We start from the raw sequence: 20,288 nt of genomic DNA on the forward strand, positions 1-20,288 counted from the left end.
TTGCACCGTAAAAGACCCAGACTATCAGACACCATGGAGCTCTTTGGCTCTGAATTAATCAGATGCATTTGCAAGAGCAGGGTATAATTGTGGCCATTTTATAGTCCATAAAAATCCTAAGATTCCAGAATTACACGGGTAACAGGACAACCTATTCCCGTATGGAAAACGGAGCATATGGGGTCTTGTCTCTCTTGCTTGGATTACAGGGCAGAGGAAATACCTGGCTGAGCAGTGCTCAGGAATTACCAGGTGGATGATGTTACAGGAGCAAGCCGGGCCTTTATTTATTTGCTTTATAAGGATGCCTCCGAGTTCAGGTTGTTTGAGTTACATAAATGCTAAGCTTCCTCCAGACTAGCTCCACAGCCCTGATTGCTCTAAGTCCTTTGTGGGGATCGGTCAATGCAGTTTTCGGAAAGCTGGGAAATCCGTCTGATGGCAAGCCAGGCTGCACCCCTCCAGACTAGAGGTGAGCTCAAACTCCGGCACCACCTCAAAGTCAGCTAGAAATATTGCTTAAATGCAGATATCCTTATTTCTGTCCCTGTCTCTAACCACGCCTCATTCTAACCCCTAGGATAATTGGCTCTGTAGAAGGAAATGTGTCATTTATTAAGCCAATGACCACTTCCTTTAGTATCTAGAAAAATTTCTTCTGAGGTTTCCCTTTCAAGTACCAACATTATTTAGATTTGCAGGCTGAGACCGTAGCAAAAGGTGGAAAAACTTACAGTCATTACATTGATTAATCAGCTGCTGAAATTTGGCTTTCCAGCGTGACACCTCTATTCTCTGAATGCGTGGCCTACTGCAATGTAATCAATTTGCCTGTGCAGGCTCCAAAACCCCAGAGCCACACAATGCAAAAAGGCAATCTTCTGCCCTCTTCGACCACAATAAGCAACATTACTGAAATCACTGCTCCTGTACAAGTGTAGCATGACCCCATATTTGTAGGCAGCAGAGTATGACTTCATTAAAAATCATACGCTGTGATAGGGACTTCAAGCTTTGCAAGGCAAGCCAGCATCAGAGCAGCATATGTCTGAAACTGATAGTAAAATGGGTAATGCCTTAAACCCCACCTCTATACTGGTATTTACATACATATCTTTCATCTGACATAGGCTTCCCCTCCAGCACCTTGAATATATCAGTCCTAAGGAAGAGACTTTAAGTTCAAAGAGTGCCATCCCCAAATCAAAGTAGGGGGTTATCAAGTGAGGTGCGCCAAGCAGTAAGACAAAACATATGCATTTTTAATAGGTAGCCTCTCCTCCCCCTGAGGAAGCCAAGAAAAGAGACTCTGTGAAGCTTCAGCAGAAAACAAGTTCAGTGGATTTATACTCCGGTTGCTATTCGCAAAAAACAAAATTCACAACTCTCATATACCTTTGCTAGATGGTTTCCAAGCAGTCTTCAAAGCACACCGGCCCCACCCTTGGCACTCCTACTGACCAGGTGAGCTCGTCTGCATGCAGCATTGAAAGAGGAGACAGGGAAAAAAAAAAAAGGCCATGAAAGAGAAAGAAAAATCTCAACAGGTCTGTATGGAATTTCAGCAGCACTTTATTTATTAATGCATATGTAGCTACCATTGTATTCCAGCTCCCAAAGACAGATCTGTAAGGAATAGGCCACATGCTGATTGACAGCAGCCATAATTCCATACAATGAGACTGTATTAAATTGTTTGATGCGATATGATACTCATCACTTGTAACTGATCAAACATACTGCTGCATCAAACAGTATTACAATACAATCAGGCTGGATATGGTTCCTGCCAAGGCTGTTCATCACATTGCCCACTTCTGCATTAAGCATATCTATTAATAGCATTGACAAACTACTCCTATCCAAATTTTTCCAAAGAATTGTACGACGTGAAATGTGCAAAGAAATCCATACATAATGCCTTGCAGTTTGAGGCACCGTTTCCGTTGGCTGCACGCTTCAACATGAAAGGCTTTGCTGATTTGGGGATTTTTGTAGGATAATACCAAAACTTGCAAACCTGTGCCCCAAAACAGAGACGTGACATTCCAGCTTCCTTTTTTTTTTTTTTGTTGGATTTTTTTTTTTCTTTCCTAAATGCAAACAAACTGGAAGATGGAATATTTTTTGATTAAGATTTTACTTTTGCTGTGGTTCCCCTCAGGAGAGCTGCTCTAGCCTGCTATCCTGCAGGAGGGAGCTGTGTTTGCTAACACTGACCCTTTTAGAGGCGGGAGACATAAATAAAAGAAACAAATTCCTTGTCACCACTGTTCCTGCCGCAGACATAGAGGGTGATGTGCTGCAGCCCATGGGGGACAGGACTCGCTGTGACATTACAACTGTAGGGGCTCTCTCAGATGCAGATTCTTAAATGAGCCTGGGTCTCTAGAGGGCAGAGGTCAGCTGTCCTCAAATCTGTGTGAATGCTAGATTAAGTTTATTAATCTCCCTGCTTTCACTTAAAAACCAAATTATAGGATGGTTAAACGTTAATGCCCGGGAGCTTGTGAGATGATGAATGCCCTCAGCTACCACTGCGAGAGGGAACACAAGGTGTTCAGACCCCAAAAGGGTATTAGAAGTTAGCGTGATGCACTGGGGAGTACGTTTTCCCCGTGAATTACCGCATGCCTTACGCCTGGTGTGCATTTTGTTTGCTGTTCCCACAGCAGCAAACGCAGCCACCCTCAGACATGAGTGCAGTGGCTGGATGGAAAGCTGCTGGTCCCAGTTCAGGTACTGGTGACTACCCACCTTGATGTCCGAGGGGTAGAGCAGATATGCCCACTACGTTGCGGGGGGGGGCTTAACCTCAACCACAGCTCTTTAGCTAGAATTCGTACCTGTGCTTGGGTGAGATTTGAAATACCCATCTCTCTGCCCTGACTCTCCAGCGCCCAGGAACTGCATGAAACCAAGCATGCAATGAACATGGTATTTAGCAACCTTCGAAACTGCTTCTATCAGTGTATCTCATAAAACTACTCCAGCGTGTAAAAACGAAGTGATAAATGACTATGAGGGTTCCATATAATTCCTCATGGACAGGTATGCACATCATAATTGGACAATCTGCCCCCCTGATTGCTATCTCAGCTTGGGAGACCAAGGATCACATAGCCATGGAAAATATGGAGTAATATGCAGGAATGCATGCCTGACTATCTGAAGCTGGCGCAGAACACCAATTTTTTTTTTTTTTTTGAGTTGGGAATGTATACATTTCACATTTATGAATTTTTGCAAACTGCAGTGGCAGAAGGTGTCTTTTGTCCTGCTTTTCGCTCCTGTAGCATCAAACATGTCACATGGCAGCAAATTATCTGTTGATGGAACCAGCTCCACAAAGGTTACTTTAGAAAGGTGTGTAAGGTATTTCCTTTTTGTAATTAAAAAAAAAAAAAAAAAGTCTTTCAAGATAGTAAACCAGTTCAGAGTGGTACCTGAGAGAGGTAGATAGAGACTGAGTTATGATGGAAAACATACAGAAAAGGGCTGGAAAGGGCTTTCACAATGTGATGGCCAGTTTTTAGCAGTAACAGTTCGGTGCAGTGCATAGAGCTAAAGAAGCTGTAACTTTCTATCTGGGTGTAGCTAAGTAATTCAAGATGCTGCAAGTTAAATGTAATAGTAGAAAGGAAGAAGTTCAGAAACAAAGTCCCAGGCATTTCAACGCAGCGTATAGTATGCTAAATTGTGGTATTACAGAAATTGCTAAGAGTTTGGCCACAAAACGTTTCATACTGCACCAGTGTTCTGTCAGCGCTGGGCTCCAGTAAGCCCAGCCATTTTTCCCTTCACCTGTGCTTCCCCCCCCCCCATTTGTTAACACAAACCAAAAAACTCCCGCTATGTCAGAGAATTACAGCCCTTGTCCTGAGCGTACCTCTCCGTTTATTAAATCAGCGCAACCGAAAAGTCACCACGCACCAGGCAAAGATAACTGCAAATCTGTTCTTACCCTCCCCGTACCACCTGAGTGCCGCTATTATTCCTCATCCTTGGGGAAAGGACCCCATATGTGAGTTTCAGAAACCACCTCAGTAACTCCAAGCATCATTATCAATAGTAGGATGAACTGCAGCTGGGATGCACTGAGAAGGCACAGTAATACTCACCCTAATCTCCGCATTCATCTCACTGGCCCTTGCTAGGAAGTTTAAGTACATTTACTGGGGATTCTTCAGCCCTTGAAAGGTAGGAAGACATCTATGAGGCTTGACGTACTAGCTAATTAACTTGGGTTTGGAAAAAAAAATCTTCTTATCTACTTAACTTTGAGACACTCTCTTTGTTTTTAAGCCTGCAGACTACCTTCTCTTTAAAATGCACGTTACGTACAACTCAATAGTATGGAATGTATTATTTTTAACGAGGACCTATTTTAACTTGGACCTAAAACTACTAACATTTGACAGAGAGGGGTTTTTTTAAAACATTTGCAGAATCAGCTGAACGATAGTCTGTAGCCTGTGTTTTGCAAGACAGGCTACAAAATCATCATGCTTTTTTTCTGTCCTTAAAAATCCAGGAACGTGAACGTATGAACCACTTGAAAATGAACCCCCAAATGCATACACCCCCCCCAAAACCTATAAGGGGTTTTCAAAAAATCTTCCAGTTTTTGTTTCTTGGCCTCTAGAAGGTGGGGGGGGCGGGGGGGTATTGAGGTTGTGAGAAAGTGGTTGAATTCGTGCCTGCAGTAGTTGGGGCACGTGAGTGTTTCACGCAGTTCTTCCGACAGGAACACAGACGTGAGCAACTCCTGTAAGATCCCTGCTCAGAATTAAACCGTACTAAAATTTCCTGCAAATGGCACAGAGCGATTTTAAATCCTCACCATATTCCTAACAGATAGAACAGTGGCATGATTGACCAAGCTTTTTTTCTTCTTCTTCTTTTTTAAAGTACACATATGATGATGCATCATAGTTATAAACAGATGGTATTTGGCCTCCTTCCTATTCTCAACATTTGGAATTCCTAAACTATGTGAATTAAACAATAATATTTTATAAACATACAAGGGATTTTGCTCACTGCTTTGTTAACATAGAAATTATACAATGCTGACATTTATTTAAATTTTAAAAAGTAAACAAGAGTGTGTATTGAATTAAAGCAAACTAAAATCAACAGAAAGAAATATGTTCTGCGCGCACATTACCTACAACGGCACGGGCCTTTTTCGGGAGACATAATGGGATGAAGCACAAATTGTAGCTTAGACAGTCTGATCCTTTGTGCTCGAAAGGCTCATTTAACACCTCACTGTAAACAACGGATATTTATACCATAATTGGCCAGTTGACCATCAGTTGTTCATTTACTATGTAACCTGCTATTATGGAGTTAAAAGAAGTTCCTTTCTGTTGGCTTTTCTAGGAGTGAAAGTGTGTTTGCAATTTTAGTACCAACTGGATTCAGTCTAACACTTGTACTTAGTATGAGAAACATTTTCATAATACCAAAATTTGGGGGAATAGGAGTATTCCTGCCAGGAAGGGAAGAAGAAAGTATTGGTTCTTAAAAGAAGAATTCTGTTTGCTTGGTTTCCTCTTTCCTCTCCATTTTAACCCCTTTTTAGGCGCCTCTCTAGCTGTGCAAAATTGAGAAGCACTTAGGTTTTAATCACTATTCCCAGGTCTGTAAGAGGTTCTGTGATGAATAAATAATGAATCAGAGATTTTAATCAGTGTTATGATTTTTGAAAAGCCTAATTATCATTGTTTACAGACATGCCTTTCCAATGTATTTCCTTGTTTTGCCTTCAAAGCTCTAAGGGTTAAGCCCCTAGCATGCATCCCTCCCATTCCTCCCCAGCGCCCGCACTCCTTTGCTCTGTTTTCTTTCGGGGTATTTTTTGTTTGTTTGGGGTTTTGGGGTTGTTTTGGGGTTGTTTTGGGGTTTTTTTGGGGTTGATTTTTTTTTTTTTTTCCCTTTTTTTCTAGAACACGGACACCCAAACCGTAGGAGAGATGGAGCCAGGCAGCCGGAGGCACGCAGGGCTTTTGGGGGGGGGTGTGGAAAAAAAAGCTGCCCACCCCCAGCAGCCGCTCCGCACCCGCGGAAAGGTGGGGTGGCGGTCGTGTCTTTTTCCCCGCTGCATATACAAATGTGACAAAAAGGAGCTTCTTTTCGAAATAACAAAATATTTTTATTATCGGTAACAGTGAGATTAAAAAGTGGTGGGCAGCCCCCCCCCACCTCTCCCCAAGGGAGGTTTTGGGTTTTTTGGGGGGGGGGTGGCTGCGGAGGGAGCTGGCAGCGCTGCGCAGGGATGCGCAGAAAACCGCGGAAAAGCGCGGAGCCGCCCCCGCAGCCATCGCTCCTGGCTCCCGAGCGTCCGCTGCGCCCTCCTCGCCTTTCGCATTACTATTGTGGGTGTTATTATTATTTTTTTTTTTTTTTTAGCTTTAGCTGCCATTGGCCTCATTTAACCCTGGTTCCCATCCCTGCCCCAGCTTTTCGGCCTCACCGGGATGGGAAAAAAACCTTTTCCCCGCGTGGGATGCTCAACGCCACCGGCCCACTCACCCCCCCCAACCCCATCACCCCTAAAACCGTGTCAGATGCGCTTCGAGCAACTCCAGCCCTCGCGGTCCCATCCCGCTGCCTCCTCCCCGTTATTAAGCGCTGGCTGCTGCTGCTTCCACGGAGGGTGGGTGCTAAGTCGTAACGCAGTTATATAGCGCTTGATTATCAGCTTCCAGCAACAGCTGTGCATATTCTTTTAAGACTGTAAAGAAATATCAGAAGATAATGCAGCATTGCTATTTATTACCCTATAATTAAAGTTCTGACGGTGTTTCTATTATAAAACCTGATTTGCAAGGGTTCATAACTCAGAGACGAAATTTTCCTGCAAGACGAAGCCTCGCTTACCAGACTGAATCATTTAAAAAGTATTTCAGTTAAATAAGGTTAGCCTATTAGAGGATAAAATTCTCAAGGACTTTCATTAAGGTGCTCATTTATATCTGCAAATAAAGAATCGCAAAGTTCCCCAAATTCAAGGATATATAAGAGGAAAATATTTTTTGCAAAATCAAGGATTCGTGGAAAGGTTTTAATATAATTCTCTAGGAAATTATTCCCATGAAAACAATTTGTTTGAAAGAAAATGCCCTCCGGTCTTTTCCACACAAACTAGTCTTGGGCTAGTACATGAGAACCAAACTTAAAAGTGACTATGAACAGAAATGAGACCGGCTAATTCATTTCAACTGTCCTTACTGGAATAAAAAAAAACAAAGAGTAAACAGCTTCAACAGGGAAAGGTGAATTTAATTTTCAAGGCCCTTTAACTTTAATAATCTGAGGAACAAGATGGGAGGTACATTCTACCCTCCCAGTTATCCTGATATAAATTCATTCAAGATTTATATTGGTGTAATAGAGAAGCAGAATTTGCTCCGTGATTTCTAATGAACTGCTGGCTCGGTCTTTAAAAATGCAATTAGAAAAATCTAGCCTCCTAATTCAGAACAGCTTTGAGCCAAGTCAGAGGTCTCGACGCTGCAAACAGGGATGGAAGCCGGGCTGTACCGCAGCTCCTCGCGGTGCCTGCAGCACGGCCAGAGCGGGGCTGGGAATGCTGGAAACGGTTTGCTGCAGAATTCCCCAGTTATTTTAGGATTTTCTTTTCTATTATACGGGAAAAGACAGTTCTCATGTGGAATAAACCTGCGTTTCCTGTGATCTCAAATACTAAGGCAAAAGGATTGTAGGATTAGGTGCCTGGCCTGCTCTCGATGCAGAAGGCGAGGAGCGGTCTGGTCGGAGCGCTGCCCGGCGAGGCTGGCAGGAGTTGGGAAAACCCGCTCGGCTTCGACTCTGCGCCGAAACTTCTATCAAAGCGCTCGCGGTTGCTGTGTCAATGCAGGTGAAACATCAATAAATACGAAAGTAAGTCAAGGTCTAATTCTTGTCATTTTACTCGTAAGATTAGGTCTCTGCAGTCACCGCTTACTCATGTGTGTAGGAACAACGGGACCGAGATCCCAATTTGTCTCTCTGACCTTTTGAAGTGAAGGCTTTCAACGAAGCGGCGCGGAGCGGCTCTCTCGTTTCATCTTCAGAAACCGCCAGGCACGACTCCTCAGGTTGTTTCGGTCTACAGCGGGCTGGTGGGGGGGGGAATATCCCCTCCGACTACCTGGAAGTCCTACCCAAACCCTCCTGACCGAGGACCTGGAAACAGGGTGGTCCCCGACATGAGGCCGACCTGAAGGTCCTAGGAGATGCGGTGAGGACATCGGCATCCCGGCTCTAGAGCAGCTGCGTATCTTCGCCAAGAAGGCAAAGAAATATCAGAAGATAATGCAGCATTGCTATTTATGACCCCGACCCTGCAATTAAAGTTCTCGCAGAATTTCTATTAGAGAACGTTATTTGCAAGGGCTCGTGACTCGGAGGGAAAATTTTCCATCAAGACGAAGCCTCGCTTACCAGACTGAGCTGGGTATGGTTAAAGCATCTCTAAGGAAAGCAAGGCAGAGTACCACCTCACCGCAGAGCTGGGCGAGACCTCCTCCGGCTGCGGGCCTCATCAGGGTGTGTGCTGAGGGCAGCGGGAGCCTTCGCCTCGAAACCACAGAGCTTTGGTGTATCGAGTCTGCTCACCACAGGCCCTAGCGCGATATGAACAGCATCCCCTCTTTCCTCTTTATTGGTTCGGAGAATGACTCACTGTGAAACTTGAACCGCTTCGCTTTAATTGTACCATGCCTCAGTTTCCCATCGGTAAAGACAAATAATTTCTGATTCGCTCTCGCCGGTGCGAGGTGTGATAACATTAGCAAACACCTATGATACACCCTGGTACGAAGGACGAGGCAATCCTGTTACTTGGCTCTGCCAAGTACGACTACCACACCTACGCACGCTATCTTGAGAAGACCGCTTCTACTCAACCACATTAAACGCCTAGATGCCAAGCCGGGCTTTGGTGGAGCAGAAATGAGGAGGAACCAACACACAAGACAGAGGACTAACCGCAAAATTGCCACTCTGCAGTGCTAGGAAAACAGCCGAACACTTACCGTTGGGTTTTTTGATTGATTGCTCAATGGAGCAATTTTAGAGAGAGGTACCGCATGCTCTCTCTCGCACTGAAAAAGGACGGTTTGGCATCTTGGTGGCGTCAGAAGGCATGACGTGTGTGGAGGAGGACTTACCGACGTCGTTCACCTGCCGTCGACGGAGCTCGGGCAAAGGAAAGATGCCGCCGGGATGGGGAGAGGAGCTACCCTGCCTGACACGAGGGAAGGCGAAACCACAGCTGCCCGCAAAGAGAGGTCTTACCGGGCTTCACATCGCAACGCCTTACCGAGAGCCCTCTTCTTGCTTCTTCCCCGAGCAGAGTTGAAAATCTTGGAATTGTCATAACGTTTTATTATCACTTGCAAAACAGATTCTACTTCATCAGATAAAGACACAATTGCATTCATTGACTCTGACACAAGGATATGCATAGTGATAAACATACAGATAGATGTACACACTTACACATGAATGAGATATGCTAATTAAAAATTGCAGTGGGCACTTTATTAAAAATTTATTGTACAATCTACATCTTCAAAACATTTTACATCAACAAATATAGCAGCTTGACTGCTGGAATCATAAGTGATTTATCTTTAAAAGACTGTATTTGTAACTGGATGCAAAGATTCTTGATGAACTGCCGTTACATTTAAACTACTGGTTTTTATTGGAAGTATTTTGACTGTTATCTGTTTGTTCTCCATCCTTGAGAGAAATAAAACAAGTGTCTCGGCTTTCATTTTATCGGATAGATGGCACCATGTAGCATATTTCCCATGCTAGTTTGAATTACAGCTGTTTATCTTTCAGCTTTCTTTAAGATTAATTAAATGCAAATGTAACTCCACGAATCATGGGATTACCTGCCAGACCCCTTATTAATACCTTCACTTAAAAACCCCCGTGCCAGAGAGTCATTAATTTGCAGGGGGGGGAAAAAAAAAAAAAAAAAAAAAAAGAAAAGTGCTAAAGCAGCCCTTTGCCTCCAAACAACCCGGAGATGGCTGCCCAATTAGTCCGGCAGCGTTCGGATCCTCCTTTCAGGCCCTGTGGCCCTTTGAGGACACAATAAGGCTCCAATGATAACCTGGCAACCTAGGTAGAAACTCAGCCAAGTGTGAGCGTTTGAAGCTGCAGCTTGGCTGCCATCGTGTCGGCGAAAAGAAAGAATTCAGGCACCATGTCATCCAGTACAAAGGATAAAAACAGATTCAACCGGAAATTCAATGTGGCACCACATATGGGATACATGAGTGCGGTTACACAACAGGCCACATATTTTTTTTGAACAGTCTCCTGCATGTGATGCCGAGGACATGTGTAACCATCATAACGTCTCTAAGAATCTGTATTTAATTTGAGCTGGGGTGGTGGCAGGGATTGGAGATCTGAAGCCGCCACAGGTTTGTGGCAGATGGCTCTGTGTCAGCTATGACAAGCAGCCAGGCTCGGCTTCCTCTGCAGATTTTCTTTTCTCTCTGATCAGGTAAATATGGGCACACTCTGGAAACTTCCACAATTCTGCCTGAGGCTGCAAGTTTGTGACTTAGCCCCATCTGTCACAAATCTTCCCTCGGTTCTGCTGCGAGCAGAGACCTGAATTTACCGCCGAGCGCTGCCCAAGAAAAGCCGGCCGTCTCGCCCTACGAGGAAGCAGAAGAGAAAAGCGCACGAAGCCGCGTTAGATGCTGGGACACAAAAGGGACCTCTCTCTTTCTCCCTCTCCTCTCTCTGTCCCGAAACGAATCTCTGCAACGCCCGGGATTTCGGGAGGGGTGGAAGCCAGTTGGTTGGTCAGAGAACGCTTACGCGGCTTTAGTTGGAAATGGGGCGAATTCTGCTTTTTTTTTTTAAGGACAGGTAAGCTGGTCGGCAGCCCCACGTTATTTGCTCCTGGGTGAGCACCGTCAAACGTCCGTCTGCTTGACTGGTGGTCTTGGCCAAGGACTGAATGCCCACGGGGACCGACCTGCCTCTCCCACCCTCAGACACGGCAGAACCACGAACCAGCAGGAGCAAGGTCCTAATTCTCCTGCTTGATCATCATCGGTCTGGCTTCTGGGCTTTATTTTAGAGTAACCTCGGAGAGAATAAATTCAACGCTTTTTTGGGGGAGTGATAACTGCAAAGGTCTGGGCATCCGTCTCTTCATAGAATAGTGATTCAGTCAACAGTTCCTAAATACACAGAGAGCCAGAGAAGCAAAGGTTTCACATAAAGCAAGATCTGCCCATGAAGAACAGGCAGCACAATAAGATGTCAGCAGCAGTACAGCATCTTTTATGAAGTAATCAACTTATTTGTTTCTTGTGGCCTAAGATCAGAACTGAAGCAATTAATATCTACTCTGCCATCATTACACTTCAGAGTTAACCTTTAGAATTTAATAAGGACTGTTCATCTATTCAGACCTGCTGTTTCAGGACAGTTGCAGTTCAAGCAGACAGTACTGATTTGGCGCAGGTTTTATGCACTTTTTAAAAAATTACCTTAAAATTAAGAATTGGAGGCGATTATTCAGCACAAAACCTGAGTTTTGGCAGGCAAGACAGCAGAGTGATTTAGAGAGCCCATTTGCAGCGGGTCAGCCTTACTCTGTGACCGAGCTCCTTCCCTCTGTAAGTGCATATTGGGGAAGAATCAAGGTGGAAAGCAGCTTGTGGTAACTACTTTTTGGAGCTCAACTTTCAAAGTCCAGGCACCTTTGGAAACCACCACCAAAAGACAGCACTGGTTTAGATGACTTGGGTGCACCGTGAGGCCCAAATCAGAGCTATATAATATTCCTCAGTAGAGTAACAGTATTGCCCTGAACAAGCTGGTCTGTTCTGCCGTTTCTTATAGTGGCCTTTTAAAACTCATCTCTTTCCTTCCGCCTTTAAACAAAGCCCAGCAAATGTTGGATGTGAGTCTATGCAAGATACGCTGGTGAGTACCTTGCATAGGATGGTCCAGAACACACTGACCAACTACAACAGGAGGAAAACAGTTTCAGGCTTTCTTTCTGAAGGTAATTTGAATAAACTTTACTGAAAAAAATAAATTTTCATGCTTTTTTGTGACTTTTCTTTTAAAGTCCTATTTCCTTTGACCCATTTCTCCATCTACCATCTTGCAGCGGCTGTGGTTCCCCTGCCAGTTTTCACTGACTTTCGAAAACTAAATGGGAAGCTATCTAATATCGTTATAATAAAAAGTTCCAAGTCCTGGTGTTTGTGCTGAAAGGTGCGCAGAGAACTGCTTTCTTAATGGACGCTTTCTTCCTGTTCTACAGGTGCAGCCAACTGCTACGAGCTATAGACCAACATTTTCAGAGAGCTGAAATCTCCTGGACAGACACCTCAGAGAGCCAAGAGCAAGGGAGAAGTTCAGGTGCAGGCCACATACAGCTGTATATATGTATGTATACTAATGCATACGTCTACATAGATGTATATTATGTCGAAAAAAGTAGGGCTGGATCCCAGAATGACCTAGCAGGCAACTTCAACATCCTACCTGCTAGCTCATTTCTTCCACGGTGAGGATCCGCGTTAGCTAGCAGAGCTCCCTCTGCCACAGCTGCTTCCAGACCCACGTGCTGCTTGAAGACCTAAGGCTGACCCAAAACGCTTAAATTGTGTCCCACGGCCCAGCAGATCTTCCCACCTGTGCAAACCTCCTAAGCTAGCTGGATTTCACCTGTATCGGCCACACATATGGGAATGAAAAATGTCAAGACTTGAGTCTAACCTGGATGCGACCCTGAGCAAAGAAATCTGACTTGGAAGTCAGATCCTAGTTTGCAGCTGGCCCTGCTTTGAGCAGAGGCTGACCAGGTCACCTCCAGAGGTACCTTCCTTAATTACCCTATGATTCGATGTTCTAAATAAGTAACCGAAGTTTCCTTCCACGTAAGAAATCCTTATGTTATACACATTTTACATAGGATCCCATGCCTAAGCACTGAAACAGAGATGGGAGAGGATGGACACAGCACGCTGCACTCCAGAGTTCCCAGGCTGCTATAACCTTCCCGTACAGGCTCTGAGAAGCAGCTCTAGAGCACCTCTGAAACCATTTTAAATTATGCTCACTGGAAACTGAGCATCTCAAGAGGCAAACGCAAGTTTCCCACTTGTGCTTCCAACCTCCTTCTGACCTGCACCTACTGCTAACCGGGCAGAAGCACAAATTCAGTACAATGCCTTCTTTTTTCTCTGCAAACATGCTCTGCTGATGAACAGAAAGCCAGCAGGATGGATGGCAATACTTGTACTATTTGCATACCCTATAAAGCTCTAAATTAACTTTATCAGCTCAGGACAAAAGATCTGGAGAACACTGTAAGCAAACATCTGCTCAATATACATTCACCATTAAAAAGTAAACAGTAGGTTTGGCTCCATAAGGAACAGGTTGAAAATTATCAGAGTACAACACATCACATAAACCGATGGCATGGCCTGGAATACTCTGCAAAGCAATGATCGCACCAGCGCAAAAACAGCTCTCAAGCATCAAAATGGCTTGAATGATGAGAGATTAGAATATAAACATGGAATAACATTCACGAGGAGAGACTGAAAAGACTGGGATACTGTTTGACAGATGCTTATAAAATACTGAACGGTATAGAAAAGATGGACGGGGAGCTCCTGCTTCCAGGCGAACAACTCCAGAATGAGAAGACGCTCAACGCGACCGAAGGTGGGGAAACCCTGAGCCCACTGAAGGAAATGCTTTTAACACCGTCTGTAAACGTAAGGTGAACCGCTTTGCTATAGGAAGACGTGAAAGACAAGAACAGGGGTTTCCAAGCGCCTGACCATCAAATGGAGAACTATTACGTACAGCCTGGCCATACTTAATACCAAAAGGTAATGAAAGATGGTAAAATGTCCAAGCCCAGGATTAGGATCAATCTCTAACTCTAAGACCAAGGGAAGACCTTTACTACCCTATTTCTACCTTTGTCAGCCTTCTCCTGAATATCTGATGCTCACCACTATCAAAACCACGGTATTAAACACATGGCATGCTGGTCCAGAGCGGCAGTTAGCATCCTTACGGAAAAACAAATTTCTCGTAGAGTTTTGTTGGGGAGCGGGTGAGGATAAGGGCAGAGGCATCGTCCCTGGCTCTTACATGGCCTGTACAAGAACTACGAGCGACTACTGCTCCTTGCAACTGGGTGGCTAATGGGACACGCAGCATGAGGCTCCCCTGCATCCTCATGCGTCCAGCGCCCCGTATCCTTAGGCTGAGAATGCCTCCTGCTGATTTCCTAGCTCTGTCTAAATATTAAAGCTGGGTCAGGAGCAGTTTTCCCTTCAACATGTTTTCCTGAAACACCAAAGATACTGCTTTATCTCAAATCAGAGCAAAAAGAGAAGGAAAAAAAGAAAGTTTTGTTAGAACTGCCCTATACAGCCAAACCCTGAGACTGGAAACAATTCAGATGTCTACGGTCTAACTGGGATCTTAATTTGATTTTACAGTAGTTTAATCCCTTTGAATTCAGCAGACTTCCTTCTACAGTGGTGTAAGAAAGACAAAAAATCACGCCATGTGTCTTTTCATAGGCAGGTGAGCTTCTGTAGTGTGATGGAAATGAGAAGATGAATGTCAGAAAGTGGGCCAAATTCTTTTCTCTGTTAAACAAGCATGAGTGAGAGTAGGATTTTACTGTAGGAACTGAAGCTGACAGCATGTCAACCAGCACTCATTCGGCTGGGAGGGCTGGGAGAGATTATTTAAAGTTGTCAGCTCCTTCCATGCCTGGCTTTTGGCAACTCTTCTTGTCCCTTTCCACTGTATACTCTTTATACATGCTGTTTTAAATTAAGAAACTGAAGTGAGGGAACTGAAAGGTAAACTTAAAGAAAATAATGCAGAAACAAATGCTTTGCCCTATTTTTTTTCTTTTTTTTTTAAATTTTAAAGCTACTAGATAGGGAGCTTGCAAACACTGACAGGTCTTATGGTGTACTCTGACGGAAACGGATGCCCCATTGCTGTTACTTGCTTCATTCTGGCGCTTACTTTGGCAACCACAAATACCGAGAACCAGAGAGCAACGCTTGATCCCGTAAAACTAGAACAGAACAAATAATTGATAACAAATGAGGCTTGCTTTCCACTCATCTCAATCTTCTGCTAATAACTGGTAGAAGGCTGTGTCGAAATGCAAATGAGCCAGCCTTGGGTGCTGTGGGAATACACAGGGTAAGTAAAACATCATTTGGAAAGGTTTTCATAGGTGCTTACATTACGAACACTTTAAAAAGCCTGCCAGCATGAATCCGCTCCGTCCAGTTAAGCTATTGCAGTTTAACGTCCCGTCTGTGCATTTTCAGAGGGACATTCATTCCGTCCGGCTCCCTAAGCGGACTGCCCCGCTGCCCTTTATCTCCCTTTTGCCCCAACTTTGTCAGCACAAGCACTGAGGCCAACTGAAGGAATAAACTGCCTGTTTAATTAGACCGCTGTCTAATTATTATGGATATCCTTGGTAATAAAACCCCAACAATATGTAAAAGGATAACCCGAGGTACTTCTGTTGGTGATTACTTCCTGATCTATGAAGCAGAATCCCCAACCAGTAGAGAAAAGCGCCGTTTGCTTTTAAAGCATATTTACTTTCAAGATTTCACAGACACTTTACGAACTTTGGGCAGGGAGCATGTCAGGAAGGTTTCTGAAAGAAAAGTAGCTAGTTTGTCCGCACTACTGTGCTGGAGTCCCTTTTCTATTCCACTATCGTATATATAACATTACGCTGATCTGAAAAAAGTGAAAATACGGTGGAAGTGCTGCGTACCCTTCACGATTCCACTCTTTTCAGCTTCCTAAAAAGCAGCGTCGTTCCAACCTTAATGACATTAACAGCACCTATCTAAGTCAGCGGTTTTCTAGGAGGTTTTGCGGACAGTTTCATTGCGGAAGGAAGACTTGGCATACGTGGGTGTAGGTACAAAAAGACACCTCTAACAGTATTCTCCGAGCTGATCCAAAGCCTATTAAAGGCAACAGGGATCTTTTTCTCTGGTGCTCACAGGTTCTGGATTAGGCTCTGCTTTACTCATTTTAAAACGATCCCCCGTTCAGCTCAACCGCTACCTGTTGCAGACATTGAGTCCGAACGCTCGGAAGATCTGAACGGGGCTGCACCGTTAACGGTGCGCGTCTACGAGGGGTAGGATAAACACCTTCAGCTTCTGCCTGCAAATCATCCCAAGGGATTTTTATTTATTTTTATTTTTTTTAAATCCTTTTTTTATAAAAAAATCCTTCAAGCAAATTAGCATTTTGCTTATGGGGCTCACGCACACGTTTTAAACTCATACGATTTTATAGCAGTACTTGCTCTACTGCTCCTTCCATTTGTAGCGTACCTCGGCTCTGTTTAGGAGCTGGGGATCCACACGTAGAGAGAAGATCCACGTGAACCCAACTGTTAGCTGAGCTTGAAGCCTTGGGAAATGTCAAGGTAAACGTTTCAGGACCGGCTTCCCTTTGAAGGCACCACGTATAACTATACGATACTATTGACTCAAGAAGTAATGCTGAACACTGGAAGTGTTCAGTCAGCATTTTAAACTATTATGAGCTACCTTCTGAACCATTGCCAAGTTAATAGACAATGAAAGATAATGAGCTTGAAATTGGGTGTTAAATTGCATTTTTGGTTCTCTCCTTTTTTTTTTTTTTCTTGAAGTTTAACTGTTTCCTCCAGAAACAACATCATCTTTGATGTATCATTATGTAAACGTCTATTTTTAGGTCACAGAAAAAAATCAGGCGTGGGCGAAACCCTCGCTCCTCCTGCTACATGTGTGCGGGGAAGGGGTAGAGAGGGAGACGACACACAGCGAGACCCGACGCTTTCTGGTCCCCAGAGGGAGGAAGGTGGAGCGATGAGGTTAGGTCTGCCGGCAGCGTGAGCCTCCAAATTAAGGAGGAGATTACTCGACTTGCTCATTAACAGAGCGCCTGGACGACGACAGCCAGGGAACGCTAAAAGGACCGCGTTCGTATCGCACGGGTAACACGAGGAGTATTGCCACGCGCTCCCGAGCTTTTAAGGACTTTCAGCTGAATTCAGGGGTTTTTTACAACCTGAAACACCTTTGTCGTGCAGGGGTAATGTGTATCCAACCTGCCCACGGCATAGCCAGGACTGTAAAAGTCATAAAACGCTGTAAGTTTACACGTCAGCATGCAGAAAACAGCAGTTATTTTTCTAAGAGCGGCGTCGTGTAATAATAGCTCTTCGCTGGAATAATGTAAAATTTAGTGCTTCATCTACAATCGCGTAATTAAAAAAAAAAAAAAAAGTGTGACTCCTAGCAGTAGAAATACAGCTCTTAAAAATGTGAAAGTCGGTCTAGCATTGAACACTCTCTCAAAACTTGAATGGAAGGTCTGCCACTGAAACTGTACTTCCTCTACATAAATAACTGCAAAGAACAGGACACGATAAATACCGGTAAATTATGCTTCCGATAAACTTTTTTTACAATCAACATACCTTAAAAAGCAAAGAGTTAAAACAATCATAATTATGAAAATAATTCAAGTAATTCCAAAAGGCAGAGAAATCTTACCTGATACCAGTCACCTGCATTTTTTGCGGACTGAAGATTAAATTAGGATAGGAAGGTAGGCTTATCCTCATTAGGATAATTGTGGGATCTTTCTTTTATTTTCCTTTTAAACTAATGAGTTGCATTAATCCAGGTTCATTTTTATAAGCCTCTTGGGTCCAAATGTAAAGGACAGTCATTTTAGAAAACAATAAATTAAAAAAAAGCATGTAGCATGCATTAAGTGCACGTATTTCATAAGACCTAGGTTAATACAACTGGCATCTAGTTTAATTAATCCTTGTTAGTGTAACGACTAATATCCCTCCCTAGCATGTTTCCTTTAAACATTAGTATGTTAATTAAATGTTGTTTTTTTAAGGTTTTTTTTTTCCTTTGTACTTCAATATGGCATTATATCATGTAAAACTATTCTGAACAACTACCTTATAGAGATGTTTCCTTACAATATCTGGTCTCTTGCAGAAATTCTGAAGCCTTTTAAAAAGCTGTTCAGGTGTAGAATACAGATATTCAGCTGCAGGAAAAACAGATACATTTTTAATGAAACAAAAACCTCAAAGCACACACTCGATATTAGTCACTTTACTAATTAAAAATGCATATTGCTCTGTGCCGCCTCGTGTTTTACATTATTTAAGCATGATTTTATAAGGTTACCTCAGCTCACAAGGATGTTTAATGCTAAATAAGACTGTGTAGTTGTGCTGTTTAGACATCTCCTTTGGGTGATTAAAATACATTATTCTAATGTAACACAATGCATATGTGATACATTTAGTGATGAGATTTTTCAAAGAACTGGTACTACATTAGTCTGTATCCTGTACCGCAGTTGCATACTATTAACTATTAAATTGTTTAAATAATTTGGTGTGATTTTCAGGCCTCGGGTTTTTTTTTCTGTGTATCAAAAAAAAATCTGCAAACCATTGCAGCATCACTGACCTTTTAACAAAAATCTATCATTACGGGTTGTGTATGCTAACAATGAAGAATGCTATTTCAAAACTTGCTTTTGTGTTATCTTAAAAGAACAGATGGCAAATATAAACTTCGTCTAATGTATTAAAACACATAAAATTTTCCTTAACACTAACATGTTGGCTTGCCAAATAAACAATTGCTTTTGCTCAAGTTTATTCTCAAACTTAGGATTTTAGCACGAATCGCGTTATTACGTTTCAGCAAAAAGAATATGCAACGAAGCAGCTACCTGGAAATATCTCTGGGTACACCAAGGCTTTGGGACACAGCGGATAACAGCCGCAATGTACAGCTTCGACCCTGAAGATCAGAAATAATAAATACACAAAAATAGACGTTAGCGAGCCAAAAACTTATTTTGGCGCAAGAGCATTGAGGTTGCCTACGTACAGCAAGAGCGAAACCTTTTTTTCTTCAGCAGCATAATCCTTCTAAATGCCAAAGTTGCTCTTTTTAAAGAAAATTTTATTGATCATATGAATTACATAGAACAGAACAGCGAGCATATGTTTTGTTCGCTGAATAAATCAAAGCGCAGCTCTGCATTTTTTTGTTTTTTAAATACTGTTTAACACATTTTATAATCAGCAGACAGACACATGTAACAACATGGTGAAGTATGGACGGCTTTTCTTAATAATGCTGCAGCGAAACAAGGGCACACGTGCGCACGTTTGGATACGTACGCGTGTACGTACACACAGATGCACACGATCGCTGTTACCTGGCAGAACAGATATTCTCCTTAGACTTTCAGACCCCAAAGGTTACAGTTAAATATAGCCTGGGAACAACTCGCAGCATGCTTCAGGCTGGGAGATTTTAGCTTATCCACATGCTTCAGATAATTTCCTTTATTTTGCAGGACATAAACTGTTGTCTTTTTTAATAACTACCGATGAGATTCCTTTGCCAAAGCGTGCAGTGCTTTGTACTTGTGTTTTTTCAAGGAAGAATTCACGTATCTCCTGTAACGTCAAACCCAAACATTTTATAATTGCAACGCAGTGGCGCAAAGTTTTCTCATAGCGAATCTAGAGGAAAAGGTATCCTCTTCGTGCTTGCATTTTAATAGCTGAACGGGTTAAGGCATCAAGTTTTCAGTTTATTTTTTTTGCATAATGACCATTGATCTGACATAATGTCCCTCCAAAGATACAACTGTAATTTCTGTTGGCCAGAAATTACACAGTGAAATTCAAAACACTTCTTAAAATATGTTTATTTTATGAGAGTCTTTGAATTTCCTCCAACATGTTGACCATACGAGGACTTTATTTTTAACTTCGGTTTCCCTCAGTCCCCAGGAAAAAAATATCTGAAATCTCGTCAACGTTCACCTTTTCTATTTTCACTGACGATCCAAAAGGCTTTCGCTACTTTCATGTGCATATCGGGTTTGGTACTTTATTACAGGCACCCAGAAGGAACTCTGTTTCCTTTAGATCTACTCAGTTTTAACCAGGAAAAAAATAAAATAAAGAATAACATATTCAGCTTTCATGCTAGAAAACTATGCATATCCACAAAACCCAAAGATACACATTTCTCTGCAAATGCTTTTGCTAAGCAATGACTGCTAGTTTTTTTCATAAACTTTTAAAATTTTTAATTTATGTTTTTTTTAAATAACATATGCACTTCAGATTGCATTTTAAA

General features: G+C 42.9%; 1 protein-coding gene across 1 annotated transcript in view; it reads right to left on the reverse strand.

The window, feature by feature from the left end:
• Positions 1-10,205: 10,205 nt before the first annotated feature.
• The window catches only part of GTDC1 (glycosyltransferase-like domain containing 1), a 174,192-nt gene continuing 164,109 nt past the window's right edge, over positions 10,206-20,288 (reverse strand). Inside the window, exons 9-11 of the mRNA XM_010575191.1 lie at positions 18,859-18,929; positions 18,068-18,159; positions 10,206-10,697 (exon numbers count right to left, since the gene is read on the reverse strand). Coding sequence (XP_010573493.1) covers positions 10,614-10,697; positions 18,068-18,159; positions 18,859-18,929 — 247 coding nt within the window. The 3' untranslated portion in view covers positions 10,206-10,613. The remainder of the gene's footprint in view (positions 10,698-18,067; positions 18,160-18,858; positions 18,930-20,288) is intronic.

Source organism: Haliaeetus leucocephalus, unplaced genomic scaffold, assembly GCF_000737465.1.
Source record: "Haliaeetus leucocephalus isolate CR32 unplaced genomic scaffold, Haliaeetus_leucocephalus-4.0 Scaffold451, whole genome shotgun sequence".
NCBI classification, from domain to species: domain Eukaryota; kingdom Metazoa; phylum Chordata; class Aves; order Accipitriformes; family Accipitridae; genus Haliaeetus; species Haliaeetus leucocephalus.